Genomic DNA, 16,581 nt, shown 5'->3' with positions numbered 1-16,581 from the left:
GTGTGGCATATAAAGAAGCTAATTTTAACAGCATAGTCATTACACAGGGGCACCTTGTGCTGGGGACTCGAAAAAGTGCAGTTTTGTCACACAACACAATGCCACAGATGTCTCAAGGGAGTGTGCAATTGGCGTGCTGACTGCAGAAATGTTGCCAGAGATTTGAATGCAAATACCTCTACCATAAGCCGCTCCAACGAGGTTTTAGAGAATTTGGCAGTACGTTCAACCGGCCACGAATTTGGCAGTACATTCAACTGCAGACCACGTGTAACCACTCCAGCCCAGGACTTCCACATCTGCCTTCTTCACCTACGGGACTGTCTCAGACCAGCCACCCGGACAGTTGATGATACTGAGTATTTATGTCCGTAATAAAGCCCTTTTGGGGGGAAACTCATTCTGATTGTCTGTGCTCTTGTCCAGTCATGTGAAATCTATAGATTAGGGCCTAATTTTTCCAATTGACTAATTTCCTTATATGAACTGTAAAATTGTTGAAATTGTTGCATGTTGCGTTTTTATGTTTTTGTTCAGTGTATATACATGGTCTAGTGAGTGTGTGACATTTCAGTGGAAGATGGTCAGTGCAGGTAGTTTGGGTAACATTTAGTTGACTATTTAGCAGTCTTATGGCTTGAGGGTAGAAGCTGTCTCAGAGGCTGTTGGTCTGAGAACAAATGCTCTGGTACCATTTGCTTGATGGTAGCAGTCTATGGCTTGGGTGCACTGCACAGTTGGATGCACAGCACAGAATAATGTTCACTTCTTTAAAATCGATTTAAAGTACCTTAGCCTGTATTGAGTGCTGTTTATACAGTATTCTTGAGGATATTGACGTTGTGTGTGTGTTTCCTACAGTGGCGGCATGGCGGAGCGACTGAACCGACTCCAGTGCAGACAGAGGTCAGCCATCAGCTTCTGGAGGCACCAGTCCATCTCTCACACTTCTACTACAGCCACAGGTAATACAGACAACAAACAAATGCACAAGTCCATGTTTGACACCACTGTAGTAGGGCTGGCAGTGGCCAGGGACCTCACAATACAATAGATGTGATATTATCACGATACTTTAGTGCCGGTACGACATGTATTGCGATTCTCACGATCCGATATGTATTCTGTTTCGACACTGCAAATTTATTGCGATTCGATGTTCCAAACATATTGCTCACCGTATGTCTGCTGCAGAGGGACAAGAGAGAGCCATGAGAACTAGTTTTGATTGAAAAACAAAATTGTCTCTATTTAAAAAGATGGACAAGACGCTATGAAGGAAAAATACTGAACTTTTGGTAAAGATTACAACTAGCGCAAAAATAGTAATGCGATGGTCAAAACGATACGATATATTGTCAAAAATAATATCCTGATTTGTTACTGTATGTTTTTTTCTCTCCCCATTACTACACTATAGGCACAGGTATTAGGCTACAGAGCTTTTTATTTGACATGTAAAACTGAGAAACAGCAACAGACATGCAGAAGTAACCATGTGCTCTGCGAATATAGAAACCCAGACGGGCTTATGAAAGGATCCCCAGTCACCGTTACCACACATTCCTATATACGCTAAGTATTCTCCGTTAATGGTTCAAGATTAACTTTGATTTGATGCGTTCTCTGAGACAGAAGTCAATCTCTCAGGCAGGCGTGATTTTTCTGCTCAGATCTGTGGTCACGTGAAGACTGGAGCTGGAGCGCGTGGAGGAAGTGCTGGTTGCTCGTTGATAATTGTGACCGCAGTGAATTTGTTTGGTCGGGGCCAGTATGTAGGTGACAGGAAGCACTCTGCTTACTGACTTATGTTTTCTTTCCATGGTGCTACCAAAGCATGAGTCTACCCTCATTGTCATTGGCTCCTAGATAATTAGGTTAAACCACTATTTTAATGTGACAGTTGATTGTGGAAAAAACCAACCCCCCCAAAAAACGTCTACCTTTTCCAACTCCCGTTCAGTCTGTAGGTCAGTTAGATGGCTTGATTGTCTTTCATCAGAGTGCGAGAAGAACTTGTAGAAAATAGAATGTTAAGGAGAAGAAGTTTGCTCTAACTTGGCCTCATTTTTAGACTTGTGAGAGTATTTGGCCCTCGTCCTGGATCATAACAATGTTCTGTGTGCTATACTGCGTACTAGTGTTTGCACTTTTGTTTGTTGACTTTCTCACCTTGATTTACGAGCACCTGCACTTAAACAATAACACCGGCAGTTATTACAACACAACTAGCTTCACCTATTATTAGTGTTGAGCGATTAACAACTAAAACTTATGTTTAATTATTTGAATTCCATTAATAAATTAATAAATATATATGTATATATATATATATATATATTGTGTGCTCGTTGCTCAGTTTCTTTAGATGAAGCACAAACTGTGTGATTTAGTAGGTACTCATAGTTTCCAACCGGCCAATATTCAACATAGTTTATAGCAGAAAACATGTTAATTAACTACAACGATCATAATCCGTTGCGTGCCTACTTAGCCGATCTGTGTTTTTTTTTGTTGCATGATACATAAGAGACAAGAATGCGCAATCAAGAGGGATCGAGAGCAGTTGCTTTGCATGGTGCAGTATCTACCTGAAAGTACAGTATCTAAGTGATTTGATAATTGGTATTCAGCAGTCATAAAAGTATGCCGTATTTACTTTGCAGAACTAGTCAGATTGATTTTATCTGACAGCAGCTCTATAGAGATGAGATGATGACTTGGAATGAAATCAAAGTCATCAAATAAAACAAAGTGATGACCAGTCATTACTATCATGGGACTTTTATTAATAGTTTTATTCTGTGTTACAGCAGTCAACCCACAATGAATAGTGCATTTAATGATTTTTTAAATTTAAATTATTTTTTAATAATTGAAATGAAACTGAACCAACCTCAAAAACCAATAACTGCTCAGCACCAGCTATAACAAGCATGTTCATCCTCACGAGAATAAGCTGTGTGTGTATTTGGCAAAAGTGTGTGCGTCAGTCATTGATGTTATTTCTTCACACACTATTCGACTTTAGATTGATTAGTTTATTGCAGGTCAGAAGGAGGACTCCATTCAGTCTTTCCTGTATTCACCTGCCCACTAATAAAGGGTTCACTATCATTGTTATATACTGAACACAAATATAAACGCAACACGTAAAGTCATGTTTCATGAGCTGAAATAAAAGATCCCAGAAATGTTACATACGTGCATATAAAAAGCTTATTTCTCAGTCCTGTTTACAGTCCTATTAGTAAGCATTTCTCCTTTGCCAGAATCCATCCATCTCAGAGGTGTGGCATATCAAGAAACTGATTAAACAGCAGGATCATTACACAGGTGCACCTTGTGCTGGGTACAGTAAAATGCCACAGTTTTGTCAGAACACAATGCCAAGTTTTTGTGGGAGCGTGCATTTGGTATGCTGACTGCAGGAATGTTCCAACACTGTTGCCAGATACTTCAATGTTCCTTTCTCTACCATAAGCCACCTGCAACTTCGTTTTAGAGAATTTGGCAGTATTTCCAACCGGCTTCACAACCGCAGACCACCGGTAACCACGCTAGCTCAGAACCTCCATATCTGCCTTCTTCACCTGCAGGATCGTCTGAGACCAGCCACCCGGACAGCTGTTGAAACTGGTGGTTACCTAGACTAAGATTTTATGCACAAACTGTTAGAAACCATCTCAAGGAAGCTCACCTGCGTGCTCGTCATCCTCACCAGGGTCTTGACCTGACTACAGTTTGGCGTCGTAACCGACTTCAGTAGGCAAATGCTCACCTTCAATGGCCGCTAGCATGCTGGAGAAATGTGGGGGAGTATTTCTGTCTGTAATAAAGCCCCTTTTTGGGTAAAAACAAATTCTGATTGGCTGGGACCTGGCTCCCTTATGGGTGGGCCTATGCCCACCCATGGCTGCACCCCTGCCCAGTCATGTAAAATCCATAGATTAGCGCCTAATGAATTTATTTCAGTTGACTGATTTCCTTATATGAACTGTATATTGTTGAAATGGTTGCATGTTGCATTTATATTTTTGTTCAGTATAGTATTATAGTATGTCTTGTGTGCCAAATGGAGGAATATATCTAATCTAATCTAATCTAATATGCCATTTAGCAGACGCTTTTATCCAAAGCGACTTACAGTCATGTGTGCATACATTCTACGTATGGGTGGTCCCGGGGATCGAACCCACTACCCTGGCGTTACAAGCGCCATGCTCTACCAACTGAGCTACAGATATGATACATGTTCTAACAATTCATTCCACTTAGTGCTGACTTTGATTTACTCTCCTGTTGACAATCCCCTCAGGCAAACATCAGTGATAGTTACATACTCCAACGTAGAGCTGCTTTGTCTTGCATTGAATTGGAGTGCACTGATATGGTCTTGATTCATATCACAAATGGCATGATAGATCGTCAGTGTTACACACACACATTACATTGAGCTAAGTCACACTCTGCTTATTTGTTTATGACAGGTTTGTTTGAATTGGGACGTTGGGCATGTTTTGTTCTTTAGAGCCACTCTCAGCTTGCTGGATGCGGCAGGCACACAAGATTGACCCAATTGCATTTTGCAAGAACCTCATTGAATGTATGAGCTTTACAGTTTCTGCATTTCATAATAGTTATAGCCTACTTTATTTATTCACATAAACACTGTCATAAGAGATATTACATTATGAGTGACACTGAGTGAAACTGTTCTGGAATACTTTTTTCAGATCCAGGAAGTGAATTTCTATTTAACTTCCTTAATTGAAAACTGAATTGACCCTAACCCTGTGAGGCAAGTGACCCACATAGACACTCACATCACACACCATCTGTGTTGTTCTTGTCTCTCCTCCAGTCGATAAGCCTGGGGTGCTGGTACTGGAGGTCCTGTCAGTCCAGGAGGAGAGCTGCATGCAGCTGGCCCTGTGTGAGCAACACCACCCCCCTGCTACAGGCCACCACAGGCCTCCATCCAACACCACCACCACTATGACAAGACCTGAACAGCACAATCCCTCTGCTACAGACCACACCCCCCCTCTCTCCACCAGAAACAGAGCTCGGGTCCTGGTACTGTTCAGTAAGGAAACGACTGCTCAGCTCATGCCTGTGCCTCGAGACCTCATCCATATATACCCACCATGGTGAGAGAGCATTAGTCTGCAATAGTTAATAATGCAAATTTATGGTGTCAAGTAAAAAATGTAATATTAAAAGGGGAAATGCCCAAGTCATTATGTTATCTACACATCTTCCTCATGCAGAAAAACTATAGTCATTACGTTTCCTGCACTTGTCTTTTCTACTATCTTCTACTATTTTCTACTGTCTTTTCCCCTATCACTGACTTTGCTGATAATTACTTTGAGGGAGAATGTACTTTGACTGTGATATGTGGTTGTCTCACCTAGCTATCTTAGAGGGATAGTTACCCAAATTGCAAAGTTATACTGATCGTAATCGGCGTGAGGTCAAAATCAAAGTAAGCATATGGCGTTTTAAAACACCTGATTTTCTGAGCAATAAAAGGCGTTCCAGTGAATTTGATCTGTGCCTGTGCTAGCACTAGCCAAGCGAGCCTCCCTCTTCAGTGCAAGTGAAGAGTTCAGAACTACTGAATGTATGCGTCTTAGAAGTAGTTTTCACATACAAACTTTATATGTCCGAACTCCGAATCAAATATGCTTCCCAAATATAACACGGTTTCTGTGGTATAACGCTTATTTCGATTTTCTGCATTTATCAGTGCCATCGGGTAGCTTGATTTCAGATGTATCCATGTAAACAGGATTATTTGGGAAATAGTTCTTCTTCCAGAGAATGTAAACATTTTACTCAAATGATTATATTAATCTGACTATCCGCAATATTCGCATTATTGTGTAAAAGTACTCACTGTAAGCAGTCTATTGACAAGGTATGACAGCAATTCACGCTTTGGTTTAGTTTCCCTGGCACTGTTTCCACATACTACAGTTTTAGCATTTGTGGCACAAATCCCATTAAAGTCATGGGACCGATATTAGCATTTTTCACCCACCATGTCCAAATCATCCAAAAGTATCTCAAATTGATTGTGAAGCGCAACAGTCACTTATACAGTGCATTTGGAAAGTATTCAGACCCCTTCCCCTTTTCCACGTTACAGCCCTGTTATAAAATGGATTAAATAAAACATTCCCCTCATCCATCTACACACAGTACCCCATAATGACAAAGCGAAAACAGGTTTTTAGAAATGTTTACAAATGTACCTCGAGAGGATCTGCGGAGAAGAATGGGAGAAACTTCCCAAAGACAGGTATGCCAAGCTTGTAGCGTCCCCAAGAAGACTCAATGCTGTAATCGCTGCCAAAAAAGTACTGAGTAAAGGGTTCGAATACTTGTGTAAATGTGATATTTCAGTTTTTATAAAAAAATAAAAAATAATCTGCAATGTCATGGTATCCAATTGGTAGTTACAGTCTTGTCCCATTGCTGCAACTCCCGTACGGACACGGGAGAGGCGAAGGTCGAGAGCCGTGCGTCCTCCGAAACACAACCCAGCCAAGCCGCACTGCTTCTTGACACAACGCCCGCTTAACCCAGAAGCCAGCCGCACAAATGTGTCGGAGGAAACACTGTAATAATATTAATAATATATGCCATTTAGCAGACGCTTTTATCCAAAGCGACTTACAGTCATGTGTGCATACATTCTACGTACACCTGACGGTTGCGTGCTTCTACACCTGCATTGCTTGCTGTTTGGGGTTTTAGGCTGGGTTTCTGTACAGCACTTTGAGATATCAGCTGATGTACGAAGGGCTATATAAATACATTTGATTTGATTTTGATTTGGTTACCTGGCCCGCCACAGGAGTCACTAGTACGCGATGGGATAGGAACATCCATGCCAGCCAAACCCTCCCCTAACCCGGACGACGCTAGGCCAATTGTGCGCCGCCCCATGGGTCTCCCGGTTGCGGCCGGCTGCAACAGAGCCTGGAATCAAACCAGAATATCTAGTGGCACAGCTAACACTGCGATGCAGTGCCTTAGACCACTGTGCCACTCAGAAGGCCCCAGTCTTATTTTTAATGTTTAAAAATGTCTACCTGTTTTTGCTTTGTTATTATGGGGTATTGTGTGTAGATTGATGATGAAATATTTTTTAAATTCTATTTTAGCATAAGGCTGTAATGTAAGAAAATGTGGAAATAGTCGAGGGGTCTGAATACTTTGAATGCACTGTAGATGATTTGAATATGTGTGAAAAGTGCTAATAACAGTCACATGACTTGAATGCTAAAACATTTGCATGTGAAAACAGTGCCAGGGAAACTAAACCAAACCATGCATGGCTGTCATACCTTGTACATTGACTGCTTACAGGGTAAGGAAACCAATGCCATTTTGTAATGTTAATTTGGGTGAACTATCCCTTTAAGATGAATACACTAATTGTAAGTCACTCTGGATAAGAGCATTTGCTAAATGACTCAAATGTTAAATGTAAATCTCAATTATATTTTCTAATATAGGCCTACCTGTACTTTCTGTTTCAAAATGTGTTATAATGCGTTACTGGAACTTATGCAATGGTGTTGTGTATACACAGTCAGAGTAGTTGGGGTGTGTGAAGTTGTTTGGGCGCAAGATAGAGGCTGGTTCCAGCTGTTGGTGGTTTAGTTTGGGAGTCCAGCATGCAGCTCTGGAATATCCAGGCTCTGAGCTGGCCTGGCGGAAGTCCAAGGGCCTACTCGGTGCTCTGACGTCAAAAGCTGCTCCAGGGAATGCTGCTTCGGATTCCTCTTCCTGGCAGTGGAGTAGTTAGGTCATTTCCAGCAAGCCGGCCCGGGAAAAAACACTGGGCTTTTTTTCTGGAGCATTTGGGAACAGAGTGGAAGAAGTCAAGAGGACAGGATTGAAAACACATGCGGCTCTTATTACACACACACACACACACACACACACACACACACACACACACACACACACACACACACACACACACACACACACACACACACACACACACACACACACACACACACACACACACACACACACACACACACACACACACACACACACACACACACACACACACACACACACACACAGTGTAGTGTATCAGTGGTTTAGCAATATCATAGCAGTTCTTTTCTCTGTATTGTTTTTCACCAGCAGTGGAGAAGAGTCCCCCACTGACTTATTGAAAGCAAAATCAATCATTTAAACTGAACAAAAATATAAACTCAACATGTAGAGTGTTGGTCCCGTTTTTTTTTTTTAGCTGAAATAAAAGTTCTCAGAAGTGTTCCATATACATAAAACGTGTATTTCTCTCAGATTTTGGGCACAAATGTATTTACATCCCTGTTGGTGAGCATTTCTCATTTGCCAAGATAATCCATCCACCTGACAGGTGTGGCATATCAAGAAGCTGATTAAACAGCATAATCATTACATGGGGGCACCGTGTGCTGTGGACAATAAAAGGCCACTCTAAAATGTGCAATGCCACAGATGTCTCAGGTTTTGAGGGAGTGTGCAATTGGCATGTTGCTTGCAGGAATGTCCACCAGAGCTATTGCCAGAGAATTGAATGTTCATTTCTCTACAAGAAGCTACCTCCAATGTCTTGGAGAATTTGGCAGTATCTCCAACCGACCTCACAACCGCAGACCACGTGTAACCACGCAAGTCCAGGACCTCCACATTCGGCTTCTTCACCTGCAGGATCGTCTGAAACCAGCCACCCGGGACAGCTGATGAAACTGAGGAGTATTTCTGGATGTAATAACGCACTTTTGTGGGGAAAACTCATTCTAATTGGCTGGGCCTGGCTCCCAAGTGGGTGGACCTATGGCTGTGTACCTGCCCAGTCATGTGAAACCTTATATACAGTTCATATATTTCCTTATAACTAATTTCTTGTAACTCATTTAAATTGTTGAATGTTGCGTTTATATATATTTTTTCAGTGTATAACCTACAGAATCTGTTCTTTAGACCCAATTTCATATTTTGGTAATGAGATATAGACCAACTATTAATCTAGTTTATTTGCCTAATGCTGAACCTCATAGCCATTCATTCTCTTACATTTCAAATCAAAGTTGATTTGTTACGTGCGCGGAATACAACAGTGAAATGCTTACTTACAGACTCAAAAAAGGTATTAGGTGAACAATAAATAAGTAAATAAATAAAAACAACAGTAAAAAAGACAGTGAAAAATAACAGTAGCGAGGCTATAACAATAGCCAAAAAGAACAGCCAGAAGTGGAAAAACCCAGGAATTCATCAAATTAGCGATGCTTGTAAAATGGATCTTTTGTCTATCAGCTTCCTGTGTGACACGTGAATTGTTCCCTCCCCCATACTCCTTCACTGAGTGGGCCGGGCCCCTCCCTCCTTCCGCCTCCCACTCCTTGTGAGTGGGCAGAGAGCACAGACAGCCAGCAGCAGAGTGGAAATACCTGCAGACATTATTCACCTCACTGACTCTGCCTCTGACGAAAGCAGCCGCTCCTTAACCTAACTACCTGTCTGATGACACGTAGTGAACGTGTACTAGTTCCCAACAGTCACCTGCACTGTGCAGGGTCACACTTCCTGTTGCTCCTTTAGGATAGCCTTGACACTGATAGATTAAATGTAGAAAACAGGTTTTTCAAAACCTTAATACTGACACTAATTGAGTGTAATGAATACCTACTGAATATTAGATAACATATATTTTTTTAAAGTTGACTCATTTACCTCAAATATCAAATTTGTTATATTGAAAGCAACTGTATGAAGCATTGTATGAAGTGTGATTTTATTACCCTGGCTCCTCCATCTTATTACCAGTCAGAGGCAGGCTGGCACATGTAAGCTGAAGCCACAGAGACTGCGGTTGACCCTGAGTCAACTATAAGCCATGTTATTACCTATGTCACATCAAAATAAATATTGAGTCAGACCTTTGTACCATCCACATAATAAACACTTAGAGAAATAATGTGATCTGAATTAGATGGATTGCTTTCAAAGGATGGACATTGTCTGGTAAATTATTGTTCAGATGAAGTGAATATTCTTAACAAGCTGAAATGCTTGACTGTTGATAAAACATGTTTTAAGTATTTTTCTCTAGCTACTTGATTAATATGAGTATGGTTTCTCCTGATATAAAAGGGAAACAAAAAATAGACATTGATCAGCCTCTTTACATGCAAAGGATCGTCAAATGACATGCAATGCACACATTTCCTTTCTAGTTTTATTAAGCCCCAACTGAAATGTACACAGGCTGCTATTCTGAATTTGAATTGAGGGTGTTTATAAAAAATAACAGGAAGAAAGAAAGTGTTAACAACCACATAAAAAAACAGCTCCACTATCTCAGGGATTTGGAGCGTACTGTGAAGCATGTTTGGTCAGGCTTGCCGCTTTTCACAGTATCCGGAACAGCCTGTCTGAATTCACTGTTGTGGAAAAGAAAAATGCAGCTTTCTATACAGCAAAAGATTCCAAACTTATCAGTTCAATTGCATTTTTCCATGGAGCATGGGGGCAGGCTAACCCACCTGAATCTGCTACGTGCCTGGGGGTAGGGTGTTTAGAGAGTGAGGAGACCGATGGAGGTGGAGGCGGCTGCCTGCTTATCAATCGATCTACATTTGACATTCATCATACGTCTTATTCAGCCTTCCTGCCGCTGCAGTCTTATGCAAGAACAGAGCCCCCCTAAATCTATACTTTTAGTTTACTCAATCTTTCCACTCCTTTTAACCTGAATGTTGCGTGTGTGACAGATGACCGAGTCAAATACCATCTATAGTTTCTGTCAATTTACTAAACAAGAATTGGTACAACACAACTTCAAATCTATATTTCAAAATTAACCCTTTTTTCTCTACAGGCAAAGTCTCATGATTGAGGGCCAACATAATAGCATTATTCTCAACACACACTTCAGCCAGAAGGTATACTCTGACACCAAGCAAACCAGCATGTCCCTCCCCAGAGCCCTGGTCCCAGTGGAGAGATGCAACCCATACTCTCTGACCAGGTCATTTGGCCAGCTTGAGATCAACAAGACTTCACCAGAGGGAGATGGCACGGTCAAACAGGTGGGTTGGGTTTCACTATATTTACTGGCAGATATTCCATCTAGAATGGACAATAAAGTTATATTCTATTGATGTTAACCCAGGTTTGATTAGCCCTATTATTTTGGTGGTCTGCACTCTACACAGTCACAATTAGTACCAGTGGGGTAAAGTATAGTGTGGGCTAACTTGCTATGTTGTAAGGGTCTCAAATCTTAATTCGGTAACACAAATATTCTCCCATGTTTGTCCAGGTACAATATGATGTCCGGGTCCAATAAGTGTTTTTTTTTTCCTCTATCCAAATCTCCAGTCTTTATGCAGCCAGGGTGGCTCAGGTGCAGCCAGCAGCGGAGGGTGTCATTCGCTCCTAGAGGCCATCGAGGGCATGGGCCAGGCTGGGTCAGTGGGGCAGGATGTGGAGGTGGTGGTCCAGAGGGTCTACTGTACCCCCATCAGGGAGCGCTCCACTGGGGCTTCACTCAAGTCCAGAGCTCCTGGCCGATCCCCTAGAGTGCCGCCTCCTCTCCAGAAGGGCAAGAGCAGGTAGAGTTCAGCAACATGTCTGATATCTTGTTTAATCTACCATGAAGTCCCTATGAGGTTGAATATGATGGCCTGTTGTGAGTGTTTACATGGTAAACTAACTGTAAAGCCGGGCGTACACTACAAGATTTTGGCCCTGATTTAGCTGTCCCAGACTGGTTTATGAGATCCGAGACAAAATTCCCCTACTCGGGTCGTGCAGTCTCCTCTACTCTCGTTTAATGTGAGCAGGTCAGAGACACAATCTGAGGGCTATTGATCCCATCTTTGAGTTGTCCCAGACGTCCTGTAGTTTGAGATGTGCAAGTTTTGAGAACGGTGATCAGCAATAGCCAATGAGCTCGCCAGAGAAGAAGCGAGGTGACAATCTCATCACCCAGAATGTGTAGATTACTTGAGCAGGGGAAATGACTACTACTAGTATGCATTTGTAGCCTACTTGCCTTTAACCAAAGCCAAAGTGTCTCATTGCTTGTGAACTTCAGAGCTGTAATGTTATTTAAGTAAAAATGTATTGGCTGGAAACATTTGAGGCTGCTTTGAGTCAGGCTCGTTTTAGCTATGTTAACAATCTAATCGCATTGTTTTCACAAGACTACGGGGTATGTAGAATCCTCACAAGAGCCGGAGTTCTTACTGGTTGGTAGGTGATCAAATACCTATTTCATGCAATAAAATGCAAATGAATTACTTAAAAATCATACAATGGGATTTTCTGGATTTTTGTTTTAGATTCCGTCTCTCACAGTTGAAGTGTACCTATGATAAAAATGACAGACCTCTACATGCTTTGTAAGTAGGAAAACCTGCAACATCGGCAGTGTATCAAATACTTGTTCTCCCCACTGTAGTTGATTCCCCAATAAGGTCAATATTTTTTTTTATATTGTTGATTTCCGTTTTTATGGCTGGATTCTGTGAGGGCCAAAATTTTCCAAAATTTGGACCAGAATGAGGTTCTCCGTATACCTGATGTTCCCGCAGTGATGAAAAAAAAATATATATTTAATCTTTATTTAAAAAGTTATATTACAGGTCGAAGAAAACTTGTCAAACTAAGTATAGATTCAATCTTTAGGATGTTGTTATCATAAATCTTCAATAGAGAATTTCTATGTCTGTAGAGAAGTTGTGGAACGCAGGTCGCTATCATGTGAAATGCGCTTCACCAGGACCTGGCTCTCTGCCAGACCACTGACTCAAAGAACTCCCATCTGGCTCATTCAAGTTTCTAAAGACGGTTGAAATCTAGTGGAAGCCCTAGGAAGTGCAACTTTATCCATATGCCACTGTGTATTCAATAGGGGCTGGGTTGAAAATCGACCAACCTCAGATTTCCCACTTCCTGTTTGGATTTCTTCTCAGGTTTTCGCCTGCCATATGAGTTCTGTTAGACTCACAGACATCATTCAAACAGTTTTAGAAGCGGCATAGTGTTTTCTATCCAATACTAATAATAATATGCATATATTAGCAACTGGGACTGAGGAGCAGGCCGTTGACTCTGGGCACCTTTCATCCAAGCTACTCAATACTGCCCCTGCAGCCATAAGAAGTTTTAATCTGTTTGAGCCAATCAGTTGGCCCAAGCAAGTCTCTTCTTATTATTAGTGTCCTTTGGTAGTGGATTCTTTTCAGCAATTCTACCATGAAGGCCGGATTCACACAGTCTACTCTGAACAGTTGATGTTGAGATGTGTCTGTTACTTGAACTCTGAAGCATTGTTTTGGGCTGCAATCTGAGGTGCAGTTAACTCTCATGAACTTATCCTCTGCAGCAGAGGTAACTCTGGGTCTTCCTTTCCTGTGATATGGACTTGGTCTTTTACCAAATTTGACTATTTTCTGTATACCTACCCTACCATGTCACAACACAACGGATTGGCACATGCATTAAGAATGAGTTTTTTTATCAGCCACACCTGTTAATTATAATGCCATCCAGGTGACTACTTCATGAAGCTGGTTGCGAGAATGCCAAGAGTGTGCAAAGCTTTCATCAAGGCAACGGGTGGCTACTATTTTGGTTACTACATTATTCCGTTAGTGTTTTTCCATTGTTCAGATGGCTTCACTAATATTCTACGATGTAGAAAATAGTCAAATGAAATAAAAACCCTAGAATGGGTACGTTTGTCCAAACAAAGTTTACATACACCTTAGCCAAATACATTTAAACTCAGTTTTTCACAATTCCTGACATTTAATCCTAGTAAAAATTCCCTGTTTTAGGTCAGTTAGGATCACCACTTTGTTTTAAGAATGTGAAATGTCAGAATAGTTTACATACACTCAATTAGTATTTGGTAGCATTACCTTTCAATTGTTTAACTTGGGTCAAACGTTTCGGGTAGCCTTCCACAAGTTTCCCACAATAAGTTGGGTGAATTTTGGCCCATTCCTCCTGACAGCTGGTGTGACTGAGTCAGGTTTGTAGGCCGCCTTGCTCGCACATGCTTTTTCAGTTCTGCCTTCAAATTTCCTATGGGATTGAGGTCAGGGCTTTGTGATGGCCACTCCAATACCTTGACTTTGTTGTCCTTAAGCCGTTTTGCCACAACGTTGGAAGTATGCTTGGGGTCATTGTCCATTTGGAAGACCCATTTGCGACCAAGCTTTAACTTCCTGACTGATATCTTGAGATGTTGCTTCAATATATCCACATAATTTTCCTGCCTCATAATGCCATCTATTTTGTGAAGTGCACCAGTCCCTCCTGCAGCAAAGCACCCCCACAACATGATGCTGCCACCCCCTTCACGGATGGGATGATGTTCTTCGGCTTGCAAGCATCCCCCTTTTTCCTCCAAAAGTAACAATGGTCACTATTTTTGTTTCATTTCTCCAATACGTGCAATCTTTGTCTCCATGTGCAGTTGCAAACCGTAGTCTGTCATGTTTATGACTGTTTTGGAGCAGTGGCTTCCTCCGTGCTGAGCGGACTTTCAGGTTATGTCGATATAGGACTCGTTTATCTGTGGATATAGATACTTTTGTACTGGTTAACTCCAGCATCTTCAAAAGGTCCTTTGCTGTTCTGGGATCCATTTTCACTTTTCGCACCAAACGCGTCTCTTTTCTGAGTTGTATGACAACTGTGTGGTCCTATGGTGTTTATAGTTGCGTACTATTGTTTGTACAGATGAACGTGGTTCCTTCAGGCGTTTGGAAATTGCTCCCAAGGATGAACCAGACTTGTGGAGGTCTACAATTGTATTTCTGAGGTCTTGGCTGATTTCTTTTGATTTTCCCATGATGTCAAGTGAAGAGGCACTGGGTTTGAAGGTAGGCCTTGAAACACATTCACAGGTACACCTCCAATTGACTCAAATGATGTCAATTAGCCTATCAGAAGCTTCTAAAGCCATGACATAATTTTCTGGAAATTTCCAAGCTGTTTAAAGGCACAGCTAACTTAGTGTATGTAAACTTCTGACCCACTGGAATTATGATACAGTGAATTATAAGTAAAAGTGAAATAATCTGTCTGTAAACAATTGTTGGAAAAATGACTTGTCATGTACAATGTAGATGTCCTAACCGACTGGCCAAAACTATAGTTTGTTAACAAGAAATATGTGGAGTGGTTGAAAAACATGTTTTAATGACTCCAACCAAAGTTTATGTAAACTTCCGACTTCAACTGTACATGCATACATACATAACTGTGTGTGTGTGTGAATCTACAACAATTCTCTTGATACTTCCTTTCCTTGTGAATAACCTAGTGCTATTTGTTTACATTGCGCTCCACGAGGAGTTTGCATGGCAGGCTGACTACCTGTTATGCGAGTTCAGCAAGGAGCCGTGGTAAGGTGCTAGCTAGCATTAAACATATACTATAAAAAACAATCAATCTTAACATAATAATCACTAGTTAACTACACATGGTTGATGATATTACTAGTTTATCTAGCTTGTCCTACGTTGCATATAATTGGTGCGGTGCCTGTTATTTATCATTGAATCATAGCCTACTTTGCCAAACGGTTATTTAACAAGTGCATTTGCGAAAAAGCACTGTCGTTGCACCAATGTGTACCTAACCAATAACATCAACGCCTTTCTTAAAATCAATACACAAGTATATATTTTTAAACCTACATATTTAGTTAATATTGCCTGCTCATATGAATTCCTTTTAAATAGGGAAATTGTGTCACTTACCTTGCATTCTGTGCAACAGAGTCAGGCTATTTGCAGCAGTTTGGGCTGCCTGGTTCGTTGCGAACTGTTTGAAGACCAAATTCGCCAAACGGGAGATGACTTAGCAAATGCGCATTTGCGGAAAAAATCATAATCGTTGCACGTATGTAGCTAACCATAAACATCAATGCCTTTCTTTAAAATCAATACACAAGGATATATTTTTAAACCTGCATATTTAGTTAAAAGAAATCCAGGTTAGCAGGCATTATTAAACTAGGGAAACTGTCACTTCTCTTGCGTTCATTGCACACAGAGTCAGGGTATATGCAACAGTTTGGGCCGCCTGGCTCGAACTAATTTGCCAGAATTATACGTAATTATGACAATACATTGAAGGTTGTGCAATGTAACAGGAATATTTAGACTTATGGATGCCACCCGTTAGATAAAATATTTCACTGAAAGAATAAACGTTTTGTTTTCAAAATGACAGTTTCTGGATTTGGCCATATTAATGACCTATGGCTGGTATTTCTGTGTGTTATTATGTTATAATTAAGTCTGATTTGATATTTGATAGAGCAGTCTGACTGAGCGGTGGTAGGCAGCAGCAGTCTCGTAAGCATTCATTCAAACAGCACTTTCGTGCGTTTGCCAGCAGCTCTTCGCTGTGCTTCAAGCATTGAGCCGTTTATGACTTCAATCTATCAACTCCCGAGATCAGGCTGGTGTAACCAATGTGAAATGGCTAGCTAGTGAGCAGGGTGCGCGCTAATAGCATTTCAATCAG

At 41.2% G+C, this 16,581-nt stretch overlaps 1 protein-coding gene across 1 annotated transcript in view; it reads left to right on the top strand.

Moving 5' to 3' along the window:
* The window catches only part of spidr (scaffold protein involved in DNA repair), an 84,511-nt gene that overhangs the window by 31,383 nt on the left and 36,547 nt on the right, over positions 1 to 16,581 (top strand). The window contains exons 7-10 of the mRNA XM_046359727.1: positions 862 to 965; positions 4,865 to 5,153; positions 10,907 to 11,117; positions 11,410 to 11,642. Of these exons, the coding sequence (XP_046215683.1) occupies positions 862 to 965; positions 4,865 to 5,153; positions 10,907 to 11,117; positions 11,410 to 11,642 (837 nt within the window). The remainder of the gene's footprint in view (positions 1 to 861; positions 966 to 4,864; positions 5,154 to 10,906; positions 11,118 to 11,409; positions 11,643 to 16,581) is intronic.

The sequence above is a fragment of the Oncorhynchus gorbuscha genome, linkage group LG08, assembly GCF_021184085.1.
Source record: "Oncorhynchus gorbuscha isolate QuinsamMale2020 ecotype Even-year linkage group LG08, OgorEven_v1.0, whole genome shotgun sequence".
Classification (NCBI taxonomy): domain Eukaryota; kingdom Metazoa; phylum Chordata; class Actinopteri; order Salmoniformes; family Salmonidae; genus Oncorhynchus; species Oncorhynchus gorbuscha.
The sequence above is the reverse complement of the archived record's forward strand: the minus strand, read 5'-3'. Positions and strand labels throughout refer to the sequence as shown.